The sequence below is a fragment of the Rutilus rutilus genome, assembly GCF_951802725.1.
Source record: "Rutilus rutilus genome assembly, chromosome: 25".
In the NCBI taxonomy this organism is placed as follows: domain Eukaryota; kingdom Metazoa; phylum Chordata; class Actinopteri; order Cypriniformes; family Leuciscidae; genus Rutilus; species Rutilus rutilus.
In genome coordinates this window covers 23,332,689-23,349,609 of record NC_140229.1, presented here as the reverse complement: position 1 = coordinate 23,349,609, position 16,921 = coordinate 23,332,689, and the positions used below count along the sequence as shown (strand labels likewise).

Genomic DNA, 16,921 nt, shown 5'->3' with positions numbered 1-16,921 from the left:
CGCAGACTGTTATATAACTTTATTCAATTTCTGTATATGGCCTAGCTGTTAGACAGAAAGGGCACAGATAAAAATTATATGCAATGTTTTTATATGGGTTTATATGAGGATTGTTAACCTGTTTGATAAAGACATGTGACTGTTCTGACTTGTCCAATTTTCAGCATCAATTTTTCAAATCCTGTCTATTCATTGTATGCATTTGAAATGAGTTGGGTTCTGTTTTAACTGTACCCAATTGTACCTAAAATAAAAAGAGTTTAATATACAGGTTTGTAGCTCTTAATTTATTTTTATTAATTAAACACTTGAAAACTTATGTTCACTTTTCTTTTCTTTTTCTTTTAATAAATATAGGATTTGTATTAAATATTCATTGAGTCGAATCGAAATCTAATTTACAATCGAAATCGAAAAATCGAATCGAGAATCGAAATCGAAAATCGAATCGAGAATCGAAATCGAATCGAATTGAGAGCTTGTGAATCGAAATCGAATCGAATTGTAACATCTGAATCGATACCCAGCCCTAATTATTATCAAAGTTAAAACAGCTCCTCAGAGTTTAGTGGACAATGACACCATGGTTACATTTTTTAGGATTATTTGTAATAAACTTCTGAACGATAGTGTTAAGTAATATTATTATAACAGTGAAAAGTTGTCAAACTATTATAAAGCATCTGAAACAGAATATCATAAAACAGAAAATGATATCACAGAGAGGCCTCTTATAATAATTTGACCTTTTTTTTTTACCTCGACATTGCAAGGTTAGTTCAAATGGTAAAAGACAATAAAACTATATAATAATATTAATGCTTCATTATTTAAAAATTCTTGCTAGGTAAATTAAAGGGTAATTTTTGCCTTAAAAATGTTGGTAAAACATTTTTGTGTACATTCACACAAAGAAAAAAGATTTTTACTTGATTACCACTTGACTTCTAGAGTCATTAAATCAAACCCTGTTTAAATGAACTATTCAAAATGTGTGTTGAAAGTGCAGTTTCACACGTGTCCTGTGGGGAGCAGTGTGCACAAAGCTGGATCCATGAACCCAATTTTCTCATCACTGATGCTCATAGATATCATATATAAACGCTAGATGTCTTATGGCGCAGTCACTTCCGGCATCATCGTTCGGCCATCTTGTGACAGTGCTCTGTGCATTAAAGGCAGGGTAGGTAGAAATGGTCTAAAAATTTTATTTTTCAAATTTGTTTAAACTTTATGTACATATCAATACATAATTAAAATGTAAGTACTCTGAAAAAGAAAGTATCAAAATCGAGTGTCTGTAGACCTCTCACGACTGTTTTAAAGACATCTCATTATTTCCATTCACTCCACCACCTCACTTCTGTGCTTCTTCCAAAGCCACGCCCCCAAAACACATGAACGCGCGACTCCGACCGCTGAGCTAGAGGACGCATTATTTACCTGAGACAAGCGGAGGGGAAGGGGCATTTTTTTGCCTGGTTTGCCTTCACTAACTGCATATGCCGGTACTGTAAATTTAGATTGCTCTTTCTCTGCCATTGTTTTGGTATTCCTAGGTTCAGTGCCTTCTTCTTCTTCTTCGATAGATTTTATTGGCAGCTTGCAAACATAGTGCATTACCGCCATCTACTGGACGGAGGTGTGATCAGGTTCCGTGCCTCTCGCACTCCTCAAATCAAACGGTGACGGTCGCGCGCAAGTGGGCAGGTGCTGTGTGGCAAAAGGGTGGTTGCCATGGTTGCGAGAGAGTGACAGTCGCCTAAGCCAATCCTTTGATTCGTCCCGAATCGAAATAATGAGCTGTGTTTAATACAGATTAAACGGTCTAGAGTCACTTGATTTTTATACTCTTTTTTTTCAGAGTTCTTACATTTTAATTATGTATTGATATATATAGAAAGTTTTAACAAATTTGGATCTTTAATTTTTAATAAATCCTACCTACCCTGCCTTTAAGGTGAATGATCAGCACGCACACAAATACTCTTATCTCGCTGAAATCTTGACGGATTTACAAACGGTTTGGTTTCTTACAAACGTTATTAACGTGGCTATAATTCCGAATGCTTGAACATGTATGTTATAATTTTTCATATGTATGCAGTGTATGTATGCAGTGTCATAACTACATCTCTGACGTTTATAACAAACCAAACCGTTTGAAAATCGGTAGAAAAATGAGCAAGTTATGGTTATTTAAAAGTACATGCACCATTGAAGTAGTGAGCGAGTACACTGTGGCAAGATGACCGCCACGTGCGGACGTCGACCTCCATTGGCCAGCAGTGCGCACGAGACATCTAGCCTTTATATATGATATCTATGACTGATGCTCAAATGACGGTCAGTGATGATGATAGCGATAATGAAAACAGGATGAGTGACCTTTACAGATTTTGATAATCAAGTGTTTCCAGGTAGTGCTAGATGTGTAGGGCTGGAATCACATGCCCAACAGAGGTAAACTGACAGGAAGCCACACTAACCTCCTCGCTGACAGGCTCAGACGAGCGACTGATCGCTGACATGGGCTGTGGCTCGTCGGTGGACTCGTCCAGTTCATTATCGGTATACGCGCCGCCCTCATCCGCCGTGTCCTCGTAATCGCTGGTCAAGCGGCTGTCCATGCTCAGGTAGTCTGCGCTCATGGCCGACAGGTACGACAAGCGATCGTCCTGGAGATCCAAGTCCTCCTCAGGTCCATCAACCTGAAACCACACACACAATTCAGCTCTAACAGGTCTGATCATTTGTTATTTCACATTTTAATAATAAAAAAGAAGTCTTATTATGCCTTTTTATGTTTTCATGTTTCTTTAGTGTGTAAAAGCTCTGTAAAATTACAGCAGGATGGATTCTGATTGGCTGTCAATGGCTAGATAAAATCATGCTGAAAGTGATTCCAACGATATCACGCTGTGCCGTTATCGTTATAGCTGTGGTGTGAACTCTGCTACTCTTTAATCATGAGAACGATTTTTAGAACTATATCTCGTTATCTTTATAGTTACCATTTATGGTGTGAACAGGCCTTAACAGACGTTTCAGGTACAGAAACTGAAATAAGTAATCAAATGTAAAATAACTGCTTATTACACGGCTTTGTGGAACACTTGCTTCTTACTGGTCAATCGCGCCATCCATGTTATTCCCGGTGGAAAAATGATTTTTTTTATGAGTTGCATCGATACATCGTATTGTTAGTAATTTGATCAATGTATCGATCTATCCATATCGATGTTTTGAAAAACGTGAAAAATAGTGTGTTTTTGAACATTCAAGCATGAAAAACTATTCTAGTAAACGCCCAAAAAAGAGAATTGTGAAAGAGCATAATAGGTCCTTTTTAACATACGTGATTAATTAAATGACGAAATCTTAAAGAAACAAAGCAGCACAAATGTATTGTAACCGTGTATATTGTATTATGTAAGGAATAGATGCTTACCTTGCTTTCACAGACCCAGACGGCTTTATCTTGTTGTTCTCGTATGGCTTCCTTGAGACTTCCAAACCAGGCATCATGGGAAGAGTTCAGATCAATGGTAGCTGGATAAAGAATAAAAATGTAGACATACATAATCTAAAAGAGTGTATATTATAAGCATATTTGGACATTTCCTGAGGAATGGCTCATCAGACTTACCAGTGAACAGGTGTGAGCAGGTTTTCCGCAGTTTAACTGCTTGTTCGTAAAGCTTGCGTGAGCTGCGGTTGGAGCCGGGAACCAGGCGGTTTCTCATGGTCTTCACCCCCTGCTTGCTATCTGGGTTGAGGAAAATGACGATGGGATACCACTGGGTGTAATTTAGGGTGTCTACAGCCTTTGGAGTGACGTCAAGCAGAGCGTGTAGATCCTATGAACAAGAGAAAAAAGATTGTTTCTTAGATATTATTAAATTTTTACACCGAGATTCTGAGGGGTGACTGTGGGGAGTTTACCTGCTCGATGATCTGACGAATAGTATTGAGTCTCACCACACCAGACGGCTTCTCGGAGCCCGCGTCTTTAGGTTCGGTCTCTGTCACAAGAAAAACATGCACAGATCAAAAATCTCATCCACACACCACTATATTTGCAGAGATCTTTTGTAAGGTTGTGAATGGCTTACTTGCAACGATAAACTCATCTGGAAGATCATTGGCAAGTTTTTCATTGGCTGCGTCTGAAATGGGGCCGAATATTACGACGGGTCGTCTAAACCCAGCTGGTGGTGGAGAGGCAAAGAAAAAAGTCTTAGTACATAAACGAGATCTCACGATATAAAAACGGTACGATACTTCTCGTTGAGGTGAAAAGCTGTCTCGTGATATCAAGTTGACTGAGTTGAGTTTCTGGCAAATATCAGATTACTTGATTAATCATCAAAATAATGAACCGATTACTAGATTACCAAAATAATAGTTAGTGACAGTCCTAGGTTCCTTAAAACATTTCAAAATGCACCTGCATTGTTTTGCATTTTGTGACTTTCAGTTGAATAAAAGGCTATTTTTCCAGTCGTATATTTCATCCTTGAAGAGTTCTTAAAAATAATGTTAGAATATCTTCTCGTTCAACTCGTCTCGTGTATCGTCACACCCCTAATGTTTTCACTTTATAAAAAAATATTCAAATATTTATAAAAAAATATTGAATTGTATGTATAAAGAAACAAAACAAGTTGAGTGCCTTATCTAACCAGCACTATATCGTAACATATGTTATATCTTTTCATAAATAATTGTAACCAAAGTTTAAATGCATTATAATATTTGCAGATTCCTTGTTGAGTCTGAAATTGGTTGTTTGTTGTGTTAGAATGCATTATACTTTTTAAAGGAGTAACAATGAATAGACTATTATAATAGATTATTATAATGAATTATAACTTTTATAACTGGTTACAATTATTCATGAGACCATAAAGTGCCTCATAAAGTGGAATAATGAATGCATTAACTTTTTACTTAATTACCTTTATATATAATGCGTTATTAAATTATTAAGTAAAGTGTTCCCAAAAATCTTTGCATTTTAATTTCAAACAAATTAAAAAGCACTAAATTACACAAAAGTATGCATAAACTAACAAAGCATATTAGGTAAATCCTCCTGTAAAATAGAAATAATAATACAATCTTATTTAATTCAAAAATTTTAAAAGGCTTAGACATTTTTATTTAACTTAATAAAAAAATCAAATTAAGCACAAAACCACATTGAAATGTTTTTTTTTAAATGCATATTATGTGAAGTAAAGCATGCTGGGCGTACCCTCGCGCAGCACCACTCTCTCGTAGGCTGGGAAGCGTGTAGTGACTGGTGTGGCAGTGAGATCCTCTCTGCTCTTGCGAAGATCTTTTTTCTTGGCTGCCCTTTGACCTCTCAGCCTCCAGAAATCTCCTCTGTCATTGGCAGAGCCTTTCTGTGCATTCTGAACATTTGCCATCTGCTCCGCTCTGATAAACAAAGAGATCACACAGACACCTAACAAATAATGTGCTTTTAAAGTCAATGTCAAAGGGTGACTATGTGATTAGGTGATGTCAGCAAATAGAAAATGTCATCTCAGGGGTCGGTTTTGATTTCATGTTAACATCGAGAGAAGTTGTCCTTCTAAAGAAATACCATAAACTAAGCAAAATAGTGAAGACTTCTCCAGTGTGATCCACATACATTCACATGATCTCACCTGCTCTTGCTGGGTATGATGCCTTTCTCCAGGAGCTGATTGTCTTTGTCCGTGCGGATGGCGAGCCAGTTACCCAGCTTTCCGTCGTACAGGGTGTCCACCACTTTAAATATCTCCCCTCTGGAGAAGGTCAAGCTCTGGGGAAGCTCTTTCTCGTACTCAAAATGAGTTCTGATGAAGAAGTTATCCCCTCGTCCAGACGCCAGGATGTCTTTATAAACTAAAATAAAACGAGAATAATTCACAGCACTTATATTGCAGCTTTGATCACAGGAATAAAATACATTTTACAATATATTCACATAGAAACCAGTTATTTTGCATTCTAATAATAAATGCAGCCTTGGTGAGCATAAGAGACTTCTTTCAAAAACATTTAAAAATAGTATATATATATATAAACTGTAGAGACAACAGTGGAGTGTTTTGAACTACCATCAGGTTTGCTTTGAGACAAGATGGTCACATCCTCTCCTTTGGGAACCTCCAGTAAATACAGAACCGCATCTTCCCGGACCATTCCTCTGAAATCCATATTATTGACCTGCAGGGAAAGAAAAACACAGACGATCAGTCGATAATGTGGACAAAACATATAAAGGATGAAGGCACGTAATCTTATAACGCAGAGCCAGCGGTGTTGCACCTTCACGATCTGGTCTCCAGTGCGGAGTCCCTCCACCTCGGCAGGGCTGTCCTCCTGTACGCCCGCCACAAAAATGCCCACATCATTTCCTCCAGCAAGACGCAGGCCAACACTATCGCCCTTCAGAAAGCGCACCATCACGGTGTTGGGGCTGTGGGATATTTTTCGTTAGAATCACAAGTTTGCCTAAAAATATCTGTAAGTGCCAATAATCGGGATACAAGCACATGGGGAAAGGGGATCTGTATGTCAGGAGTGCAAAAATGCTCAAATTTAAGGTAAAAATGGTTGAATTTTTGTTGAGTTGTTGATTAGTAAACTGCATGCCAAACTTCTAAATCTCTTTATCAAATATGTTTTCACTATAGGCAGGATTAAATTAATAGCTTTTAGGTTTATCTTAAAATCTGGATTCAAAAGCCAAGAATCAGTCTAGTACAAACCCGTATATTTCCTGGTCCTCCAGACTGGGCCGCAAGGGAACTTTTGGCAGAGGTTTGGCTTTTACTGGAACACTTTTTGGAGCAGCAATTACCACAGGATCTGTATGAAAAATAAATTTAAATAAAAACACGTTCTCATCATCTGTTTCTTCTAGTCCAAGGGTGTCCAAACAGCCCTGGGGGCCATTGTGGAGTTCAGCTCCAACTTGCCTCAACACACCTGTCTGGAAGTTTTTAGTCTGCATAGTAAGACCTTCATTAGCTGTTCAGGAGTGTTTAACTGGGGTTGGAGATATACCGATATTAACCGATTTTTAGACTATCGTCTCTATTGCGGTTACGCTTGCGTGACATTGCTGTGCTGCATGGTCACAAAAGCCTATTGTTTACATGCGCTTTTAAGCACTGTGGTTTTCAGTATATGCATGTGCTTTCTGAGAGATAGTTTCTGTCTGAGAGACGCACGCACATGAAGCCGCTGAGCATGTGTGTACTAAACAGAGTTATTTTTGCCACCTAAATGGACTTGGACGGTCAAAAACACACACTTATGTCAAAATTACCATCTTTGCTAGTAGCTTCATAAACAGTTATTTATGTCTTAAGTGAAGGTAAACAGTTGAGAAAGAAAGTGCATGTGTATCAGTAGGCTATATTAGATCAGTGCATTCGGTCTTAAAGTGACAGTAGCTTTAATGTTAATCATACAACAAAAAGAGTAAGCTATGAGTTTTACTTAGGCTAGTATTATTTTTTTGTGATACTGAAATTGGTGACAAGAATTATGAATTATCAATGGTATAAAAACTTTTGATATAAAAACCTTATTTAAAGCAAAAATAACTATGTCGTAATATACATTGATTTATTGTGAAATAAAATACTCATATGGTGATATAAGATTTTGGTCATATAGGTTTGAGCTAGGGATGGGCATTCGATTAAATTTTCTTAGTCGATCGTTGGGAGAATTAACGATCGACTATCGATTAATCATTAATATTTTTATATTGAAATTCATTATTTATTTAACTTTTTATAAATTAAAAATGCAATGAAAATACAAAAATACAGTTTGTTTGTCCTCGATGAGATCTTTATTACAAGAAGATCAACTTGTGGCAGTGAAACTGGACGTTCGGTAGACTTGAAGATATGCCCTGCGGTGCTCTAAAACAGCGGAACCTGCAGCTGCGAGCAGGCGTTCTTAAACAGAGACCCATGGCCACTTCATCCGTTTTCTGTGATCGGATAGCTATCCGATCGTGAAAAGACCAAATGTAAATGCCCTCCCAAACGCATTCGAGACGGATTTAAATCCGATTGCTCAAACCACTTCAGGAGGAGATCTGAGACGCATTCCAGACGAAACTGGACAAGAGTAAATGCATCTGGTTGTTGAAACCACATATGTAAATTTGACTTATCCCAAAAATGCTAAGAAATAAACGTGTGAGAGCGTGTTATAAGCTATATGTCATGTTATAGCCAGATATGACGACGCTACTTCAACACGCATAGATGAGCATCTATTCATCAAGCCAACGTTCAAACTATCGCAAATCAAAGTGAAAGTCATTCATCAACACACAATCATCTTCATTAAAAGTAAAGAACCGAAATGATCTTACCAGGGCTGTTGCCGCAATATCTTGTTGCGGTCTTTGATTTAGAATTTTTTGCTGATGATCAATAAAATGCAGCTCATATCAGTTGCTTTCGGTATCGTGCAACAATTTAAATATAGCGCGGGAATTCAAGATCGGATTTATGTCCGTTTTGCAAAAACACATTTATGTGACCAGGTGTAAATGGTAGGGATGCACCGAAATGAAAATTCTTGGCCGAAACCGAAAACCGAAAAAGAGGAAACCAAGGCCGAAAACCGAAAACCGAAACACCGAAAGAAATTATGCCAATTATTGTTAGTACCATTGCATTTATGGCTATGACTGTGTACTAAGTTTACTAAAATCAAGGCATTGCAATTGCATAAATTAATATTAAAGTTTCAAAGAATAAATCCATTAAAATTTTATGCAAATATTTATTTAGCATTTGCAAAGTATAAAATTAAATGTTTAACTAGACCCCACTCATGTGTACATTAAATAATAATGTAAAAGCCTACTGGCCTGGAGAAAGGTTTAAAAATGAAATGTTCTCTCATAAAAACAAAGTGCATTTAGGTCAATACTGCCATAGGCCAAAATAATATCTGCAGTTATATGCTCATGGACGTGAGTTGCAAAAACCATAAACAGCTCAGGTAAACCTCTGAGAAATGACGGCTGCTCTGCACACACACGCAAAGGTCTCTCGCTCCCTCTCTCTGCCGCGCGCGCTACGTATGCGCGCTCATGCTCGCTCGCGATTCCGGGAGATTTAAACTAATTTGCGGGCATTAGGGAGCCGGTATCAATACGCGGGAGACTCCCGGAACTTCCGGAAGACTTGGGATGTCTGTGTTTTGAAAATCGCTGTCCGTGGGTCACTCTTAGCTGCTAGATATATTTAAATACGTCCACACCGCAGATATGTAATGTTGCTTCAGACAAGCACGTGCAGGTCGCGGTGTCTGCTGTTTGCGTCATCACAACATTTCGGCCGTATTGTTTCGGTGATAAAAGTCTTTCGGCCGAAAACCGAAAATGCACTTTTGGGCCATTTTCGGCCGAAAATTTTCGGTGGCCGAATATTCGGTGCATCCCTAGTAAATGGAATCGTTTGGATAAATCAGATGATCTGAGAAAACGCATGAAGTTCCCATAGAACTTCTGCACCAGTCTACTGATTTCTGTTGAGAAAGATAAGCATGTTGACATGATCTGGGATCAGATGCGACCGCAACCTGGTGACAGCCAGTCCAGCCGCCGAAAACACCCGCTCTGAGGGGACTGACGTTGCCGGGATGCACAGGTACCTCCGCGCTAAAATTAATTCCATTGCTTCAAGACTCACTCTACGCAACGCAACCTGCATTAGTTTAATCGATAACAAATAAACGTGATCGACGAAATTCTTAACGATCAATTATCGATCGTCGATTAATCATGCCCATCCCTAGTTTGAGCTGAACTCTGCAGGACAGTGGCCCTCCAGGAGCGGGACCCCTGATCCTGATTCTACAAGCTGAAAATGACCAGAAGACTGCATTAAATAATTCCATTTCTGCTGAATGATTCCAGTCTGGAGGAACTGTGGTACCTGGAGACTCGCTGCGAGGCTCGTCTTTCTCTATAGGTGGAGGTGGCAGATCCGCTGGCGCTGCTCTGAATGGAGTCGGCATCGCTCCCATTTTAGCCAGTCTGTTAGGAGGATCATCTCTGCCAACAAAAGACAGAAAACCAGTTACTCCTTCTGCACCGCTATTAGCAACATTTCTATTGAATGTGATGTCAGTTCATTTGGAAAATAGTCTATCATGCTGTCAAATTAAGTGATTTTTAAAAATAAAAATGTATCCTTGGTCACAATTGACTTCTTAGTGTATGGTAGTGTATTACCTGTTTTTGTCTTGTAACCTCTCGTTAGAGGAGTGTGACGAGAGGTCTGAGTGATGGCTCCGCCGATCCTCCTGAGGAGAATATGAGCGGTACGACTCAATCTCGGAGATATCTGCAACACACAGTAGATGTCATTATCACACTGCAACAGGCTTCAGGCATCATTCGTGTTAGAAGTGAAAACGGTGCATGATGGGTTATACACATCCCACTTCTATTTAGGGATAAGAGTTCAAATCCCTAACCCTGTGCAAAAGAAAACAGGTTAATAATTGAAACCAGATTTACTTTCCTTCATTCTAGCATCTTACATTTTTGATCAAAAAACCAATACGGAGGATTTTCAGATGAACATAAACAACTTCCAAAACATGGGACGAGTCTCACTAGAGTTGATAAAATTACATTTTTCATAAGCTTTGGATTATGGGTAGTGTTTATGTAATCCTCCCAAAATCAAAAGCTTTTCGCTCCAATCCAGTGTCAGTACAGCAGATCCAAAAAAAAAGTTAAGAGGTCAGAGGTCTCTTAGAGATTCGAGCAAGGTATTGCCAAATACCTCACGACATCAGACAAAACACAAGGTAATTACTGTATATAAATGCAAACAATAATTAATATGAATTATTGCTTATTAAATATTTGGATTAAATCAATTAAACTGATGCAAGGATCTTAAGTATTGATGCAATATACTGAGGAAATTATATATTTTATGCCTGTATCAGCAGCCATAATATAGGGTCTCAACCTAAAAAAAAAATAACAGGGCCGTACACACATTTTCGTCCAATCAAATGCTCTGTATTTCCCCCTAATACCACTTCACACCAACAGCAACAACAATTAACAAATCATCATTCATGGCTTTGAAGTAAAGGCTACTGGCCCTTTGATTTGAACAGGAAATACATCAATGGCAAAGAGAAATCTGCTTATCAAGCCAATTTTAGAGGGCTTTAATTAAATCAGAAATGTTGTGACTAATTATCTGCTAATTTTGCTCTGTTATGGTCTGTAGAGCCGCTCACCATCCATCTCCGAGTCGCTGTCTGCCATGGGCGGGACTCGGATGAGCACCTGACTGCGATCCCTCTGCACCATCAGCTGCAGCTTCCCACGAGACTTCTCGATCAGCTTTCCTGCGTCGCTCAGAGACAGATTCTCTGTGACCGTACCGTTAATCTGACACACCAAAATCAGTGTTAATGAAGAACAAATGAAGCACTTCAAATCTAAGATCTTATAATAAACAGCTTCAAGTAAAAATCATACACTAACATTCAGCAAGGGTCAGCAAGATTTTTTTAAAGAACTTTTATTCAGCAAGAACACATTAAACTGATTAAAAGCAACAGTAAAGACATTAATGTTGCAATACATTTCTATTTCAATAGACTTTAATTTATATTAATCAAAGAATACATTAACCCTCTGGTGCTGTTCAGTCACTTTTGATTTTGTTGGAATTTTTTACTTCATCGGAATGGTAAAGAAAATGGTATCTTATTATCACTTGCTTATGTGAACACACACAAATCATGGACATGATTCAAAAGGGTTAAATTGTTCGCGGTCAAAAATCAGCGCATTGGAAATGATTGGAAGACGAATTTCATCTAGTGGAAACGTTTGGTACAGCGGGCAAAATAATTTTTTGAGATATCAACGTCAAATTTGGGACAAAACCTGTTCTGATTTATGGCTTTGATTTTATTACAGTTTTAGAGTAAAATATGTTTTGGAAATTATATATTTCATATAAAAATTGAAAATGGTATTTTCCATAACAATATATATATATATATATATATCTTTTTTTTTAAGTTCACTTGAAAACTTCTTTTCACTTCAGCAATAATCTGCCAAACTTTGTGCTCCAAAGCATTCAAGATTTATGACCATTAAAGTTCGAAATTTCATTTTCAGGACCATGCTCAAAAAGTGAATAAATGGATTATAACTACTGCATTAATATAAATTAGTACCATAAAATCCTCAAAAAAAAGTGAACTCAAATATAGTACAATTTCATAGAGAAAAAAAAACAATCTGTTTCCAAATAAATATGAAGCAGCAGATCAGATTCAGAAATGTTTCTTGATCGTCAAATCATCATAATGATTTCTAAATGACCGTGTGACACTGAAGACTGGAGTAATGATGCCGAAGATTCAGCTTTGATCACAGGAATAAAATACATTTCAAAATACATTAAAATAGAAAACGGTTATTTTGATTTGTAATAATATTTCACATTATTACTGTTTTTACTGTATTTTTAATCAAATAAATGCAGCCTCGGTGAGCATAAGAGACTTCATACAAAAAAATACAAAAAAAAACCTTAATTATTCTAAACTTTTGGATGGTAGTGTATCATTTTTTATTTTTCACATTTTCTGAAGAGAATTAGTAGTGCATGCAAGAGCAAAACACGAGAGATGTAGGTCATAATGACTGAGCCGAAAGGTACACAAGAACATAACTAACCCCTAAGCCTACACCACACCCTAACAGACCGCTTTCGCAACCAATTGTAAAGACCTTTCGGCGCGCCTATTACTCCGACCTGCTGATGCCCACACTAGAAGCACAAGGCATTCTGAGTGGTTGCTCCAGAGACCTACTTTCAGAATAATGTCGCCTTCTTGTAGTTTGCCTTCTCTGGATGCCAGGCCTGTGCTCGTCATCTCTTTGATGAACAACTGACTGCCAAGACGGAGGCCATATTCTAGAACAAACATGGGAAAACAGATTGTTAAGAGGGTGAGCTGCAGGTTGAAACTGGAAAACAAACAGATAAGCGAATCCGATGCGCATCTACCATCATTGGGCCGGTTCTTTAGAAGAGTAACACTGAGCGGCTTCTCCAAGGGTTCGTGTCGTTGAGGTGCGGGCGAGACATCCAGCTGGTCTCGACTGTTACTCCTCTTCATGGGCTCGTCCTGCCGGTGCTCGTACCTCCTGCGCTCGTGGTCACTGGCTAAATTCTCTCTGCTGTATCCGCGAGCAGGTTCTGGCAGCCTGTGTGTGTCGGGACTGTGCGATCGGTCCAGCGTGCGGTCGCTACGGTATCGTCTGTCTGGACTGTGCTCTCGGTCCAGCATGTGTTCGCTGCGATAGCGTCGGTCTGGACTGTAGTTGCGGTCCAGCGTGCGATCGCTCCGGTGATATCGGTCCGGGCTGTGGTCGCGATCCAGGTTGTGGTCGCTCCGGTGACGGGGATCGGGGCTGCGCTCCCGGTCCAGTATGCGGCCGCGGCTGCCGTCTCGTCTGTACGGCCTCTCGGGGCTCACGCCTCTCTCCATGTTCCTCCCGCGACTGCGCTCGTAGTCCCGCTCGCGCTCGCGGTCCAGGCTGGCGCCCCGGTCAGGGTAACTGCGCCCGCTGTACACGCTGCGCCGGTCCTGGTCGTAGTCGTCGTTGTAGTCGCCGCTGAAAACTCGGTCATCTGGGGATGGGGCGCGTTTAACCAGGTTGACGGGAATTTTTCTAGCTCTCTTTACCGTCTGATGAAGGATGGGAACAAAAATGTATTATTCATTAAACCTTTGTTTTAACTGTCTACAAAAAAGTGCTTGGTCTTTATTGCAATCAAAATGACAAATAATTTATGTTTCACTCACGATTTTGGCTACTTTGCCACATTTGCGGAGAGTCTGCACTGCAAAGGTGTATGGGGCACCGTCCATGACCACAGCGTTGACCTGCATCACTCTGTCATTTTCACTGGACATCATCATGAAATACTATTAGTCAACGCTCTTACACTTCAGAAAGTGACTGACTATGTTCAAATCCAACAGTTGAGGAATGTCACTTTGGTGCTGACATTTAAGTCAAAATTAACAATTGAACCATGAATTAAACATTACAATGATTGTTGGTAGACAAAAAAATAAAATAAAAATACTATACTTCATTTGTATTTTTGAGTCTATTGCTTATAAGAACACTGAAAACTTTGTAAAATATTTTTTGAACACTGAAAAATATCTGATGGTTATTATTAATATTAAAAAATTCTATGATATGATATGTCATTTAATGTATACGTTTATATTATTTATACATTTAACTTTTCAAGTTCACAAGTGAACTAGTTAACCATGGGTCATATTTATCCCCGGGTAAATGCAATCCTGGGTTATCTTGCTTCATGTTTCACACTGCTCATAATTTACCCGGAGTTAACAATTAATCCTGGGTATTCATAAACTGTTGTTTCATACTGTACGTTCCAAACTCTGGGTTTACGTCCTAATTTTCATATTTTTTGTGTCAGTGTCATTGATTGGACAAATGCTGCATGCGATAGGTTTACATAAAGGCTCTAGCGCTGCGCATCCTTGGATTATATATTGCTGACCGTACTATCAAGTTTATCCTGAAAGGACTTTTTGGACAATAAAAGGTAAGAATGAAACAGTCTCTTCATTTACAGTTGATGCGTTTTCTGTCACCATTTGACATTTTCCCCTCAAACTCTGAAACGACTGTTAATACAATGTGCTGTATTTCTGTGACTGTCCAAAGCATGTGAATATAAGGCATGTGATCGGCTGTCAGTTGTTAAGCATGTAGTCGTACCAGTCTAACACCGCTTCGTTTCACACTGCACACGTTTGGCACTGCAATGCGAGGTTAACACAGCAATAACCCCAGGTAAAGAGGTGCAAACCCTGCTTCTAAATTACAAGTGTGAAAGGTTCCTTTACAGAGGGTTAAAAGCAGGACTTATGATGATAACCCGGAGTTAAGCACAGTGTGAAAAGCCCTTATTGGACTACAAATCTTATCAAAGGTTGTGATGCTTTAAATATTGTTTAATAGCTTACAATAGCAAGCCATCTGCAGGACCCCCTTGCAGCACATCAGATACGACAATTGCCGTTTCTCCGCTTTCTTCGTTTGGGTTGTCCCGCCCTCCAGACACAGCAATGCCAAAGCCCATCTTGGAGTCCTATATCAAGGCAAAGTGTCCATTTTAAATGTCTTTGCTTCCATTCCTAGAAGCCTTTCATTTATTTACTATATTAAACATTTAAATTCATGCAGATGTACAGGCAGCAATAACTATTTAATACCCCGGAATTCAATTTATACAACAGTTATATTAAAACAAGTTTTGTTTTATCAGTTCACCAGGATGATGATGCAATGCGTCTTCTGCAGCAATGGATGTATGCCACAGCACTCTTCAGATTACACAATAAATCTAATGCTAGAGGTGCAGAAACTACACACTTGACATTTAAGTAGGGTTGGGAAATGTTTGAATTTTATCGATTTCGATTCCAATTCTGCTTATCGATTCTGATTCTTATCGATTTCTATTTTTGATTACAATAAGGTAAAAAAAAAAAAAACACTTACATATCATTCACATTTATTCTAAGTCTTTTTGCTACATATTTAGATGCAGCTGAATACCACAAACACAAATCTTCAGGCTGAAGAAATCTTGGTTTTTAACAAAAATACTTCAGTAAAAACAGCTAGCCTAACTATAGTTATATAGTATATTATATTAATATAATATATTATATTATATTATACTATACTACATTATAATATAAATTTCAAGATCAGAGAGTGAATTTTCTCTTTGTCTTTTGTTGTTTGATTAACATTAATTATACAGATGGCAGCAGGAATATTAGGCTGCTGTCACTTTAAGACAATGCACGGATCCAATATACTGTTACACACAATATACAATATACTGTTACACACTTTCTCAACCGTTTATGTTCCATTAAGACAAAACTGACTGTTTATGAGGATATTTCGACATAATTTTGGGTGTATTTGTCTGAATCGTTAAGAGGAATCCAAAAAAAAAAAAGAAAAAAGTTATAACTAGTATCCGATTCCTGACCTTACGTATTCAAATCCAGATTTGGAATCGATTTTTGATTCCCAACCCAACATTTAAGCAACAAAAAGCTTCTATAAATACACCAGAATGCAAAGATTTTCAGTGAGAAACAAAAAGGCCAGAAGTTAGCATTCAGGAGCAATCAGAACTCTGTTGCTCTCCAGACAAACGTCCTGCAGGATGAGGTACTCACCCGCTGTAGGGTCACAGTGTACTGCTCCCACACCGTCTCCTCCATGACTGGGTTCTGAAACAGAATGGACAGGCTTACATGTAGGACAGTGATGGACAGAGTCAAGTTACAGCAGATATCAGGGATATACTGAGCAAAATCTGCAGAGTGGTGCTGCCACAGTGAAAAACTATATGAGCACTTCTCTTCCAACGCAACTACATGAGGTAATCTGAAGACCCAATGAACTGAGCGTCTGAACTCAACAGAAATTGAGAGATCTGCAAGAAAAAAAGAAAAAAAAACTGACTATCATTGGGCTACACGCAGACTGCTGGGAAATAAAGTATTAACAAATGTATGGCATGACCCCTTTAAAATAATAAGCCTACATTATTTCAAAGTACTTCTTTCAAAAGGAAGCCTGGCCATTGAGTTAAACACTATAAATATGGCCTTCAGCTTCAGTCTGAGAGCTACGTGACGTCCTCGCCGTGTTACCTCTTCATCCAGCCGTGCGCACAATGGGTGATTATGACTGTTGCTCTGTAATCTCCTCAGCAAAATATGATTCCCAGTATTGCCCTAAATA

General features: G+C 38.6%; 1 protein-coding gene across 4 annotated transcripts in view; it reads right to left on the bottom strand.

The window, feature by feature from the left end:
* Positions 1 to 16,921, bottom strand: part of tjp2a (tight junction protein 2a (zona occludens 2)) — a 45,589-nt gene that overhangs the window by 4,138 nt on the left and 24,530 nt on the right. For all 4 annotated transcript variants that reach the window (XM_084399794.1, XM_084399795.1, XM_084399792.1 and 1 more), the window contains 18 exons: positions 16,351 to 16,404; positions 15,115 to 15,239; positions 13,903 to 14,005; positions 13,101 to 13,785; positions 12,904 to 13,007; positions 11,305 to 11,458; positions 10,274 to 10,385; positions 9,975 to 10,093; positions 6,768 to 6,867; positions 6,325 to 6,475; positions 6,114 to 6,222; positions 5,679 to 5,898; positions 5,261 to 5,445; positions 4,116 to 4,211; positions 3,946 to 4,025; positions 3,650 to 3,860; positions 3,452 to 3,552; positions 2,490 to 2,711 (listed from right to left, as the gene is read on the bottom strand). In XM_084399794.1, the coding sequence (XP_084255920.1) occupies positions 2,490 to 2,711; positions 3,452 to 3,552; positions 3,650 to 3,860; positions 3,946 to 4,025; positions 4,116 to 4,211; positions 5,261 to 5,445; positions 5,679 to 5,898; positions 6,114 to 6,222; positions 6,325 to 6,475; positions 6,768 to 6,867; positions 9,975 to 10,093; positions 10,274 to 10,385; positions 11,305 to 11,458; positions 12,904 to 13,007; positions 13,101 to 13,785; positions 13,903 to 14,005; positions 15,115 to 15,239; positions 16,351 to 16,395 (2,922 nt within the window). In that variant the 5' untranslated portion in view covers positions 16,396 to 16,404. The remainder of the gene's footprint in view (positions 1 to 2,489; positions 2,712 to 3,451; positions 3,553 to 3,649; positions 3,861 to 3,945; positions 4,026 to 4,115; positions 4,212 to 5,260; positions 5,446 to 5,678; positions 5,899 to 6,113; positions 6,223 to 6,324; positions 6,476 to 6,767; positions 6,868 to 9,974; positions 10,094 to 10,273; positions 10,386 to 11,304; positions 11,459 to 12,903; positions 13,008 to 13,100; positions 13,786 to 13,902; positions 14,006 to 15,114; positions 15,240 to 16,350; positions 16,405 to 16,921) is intronic.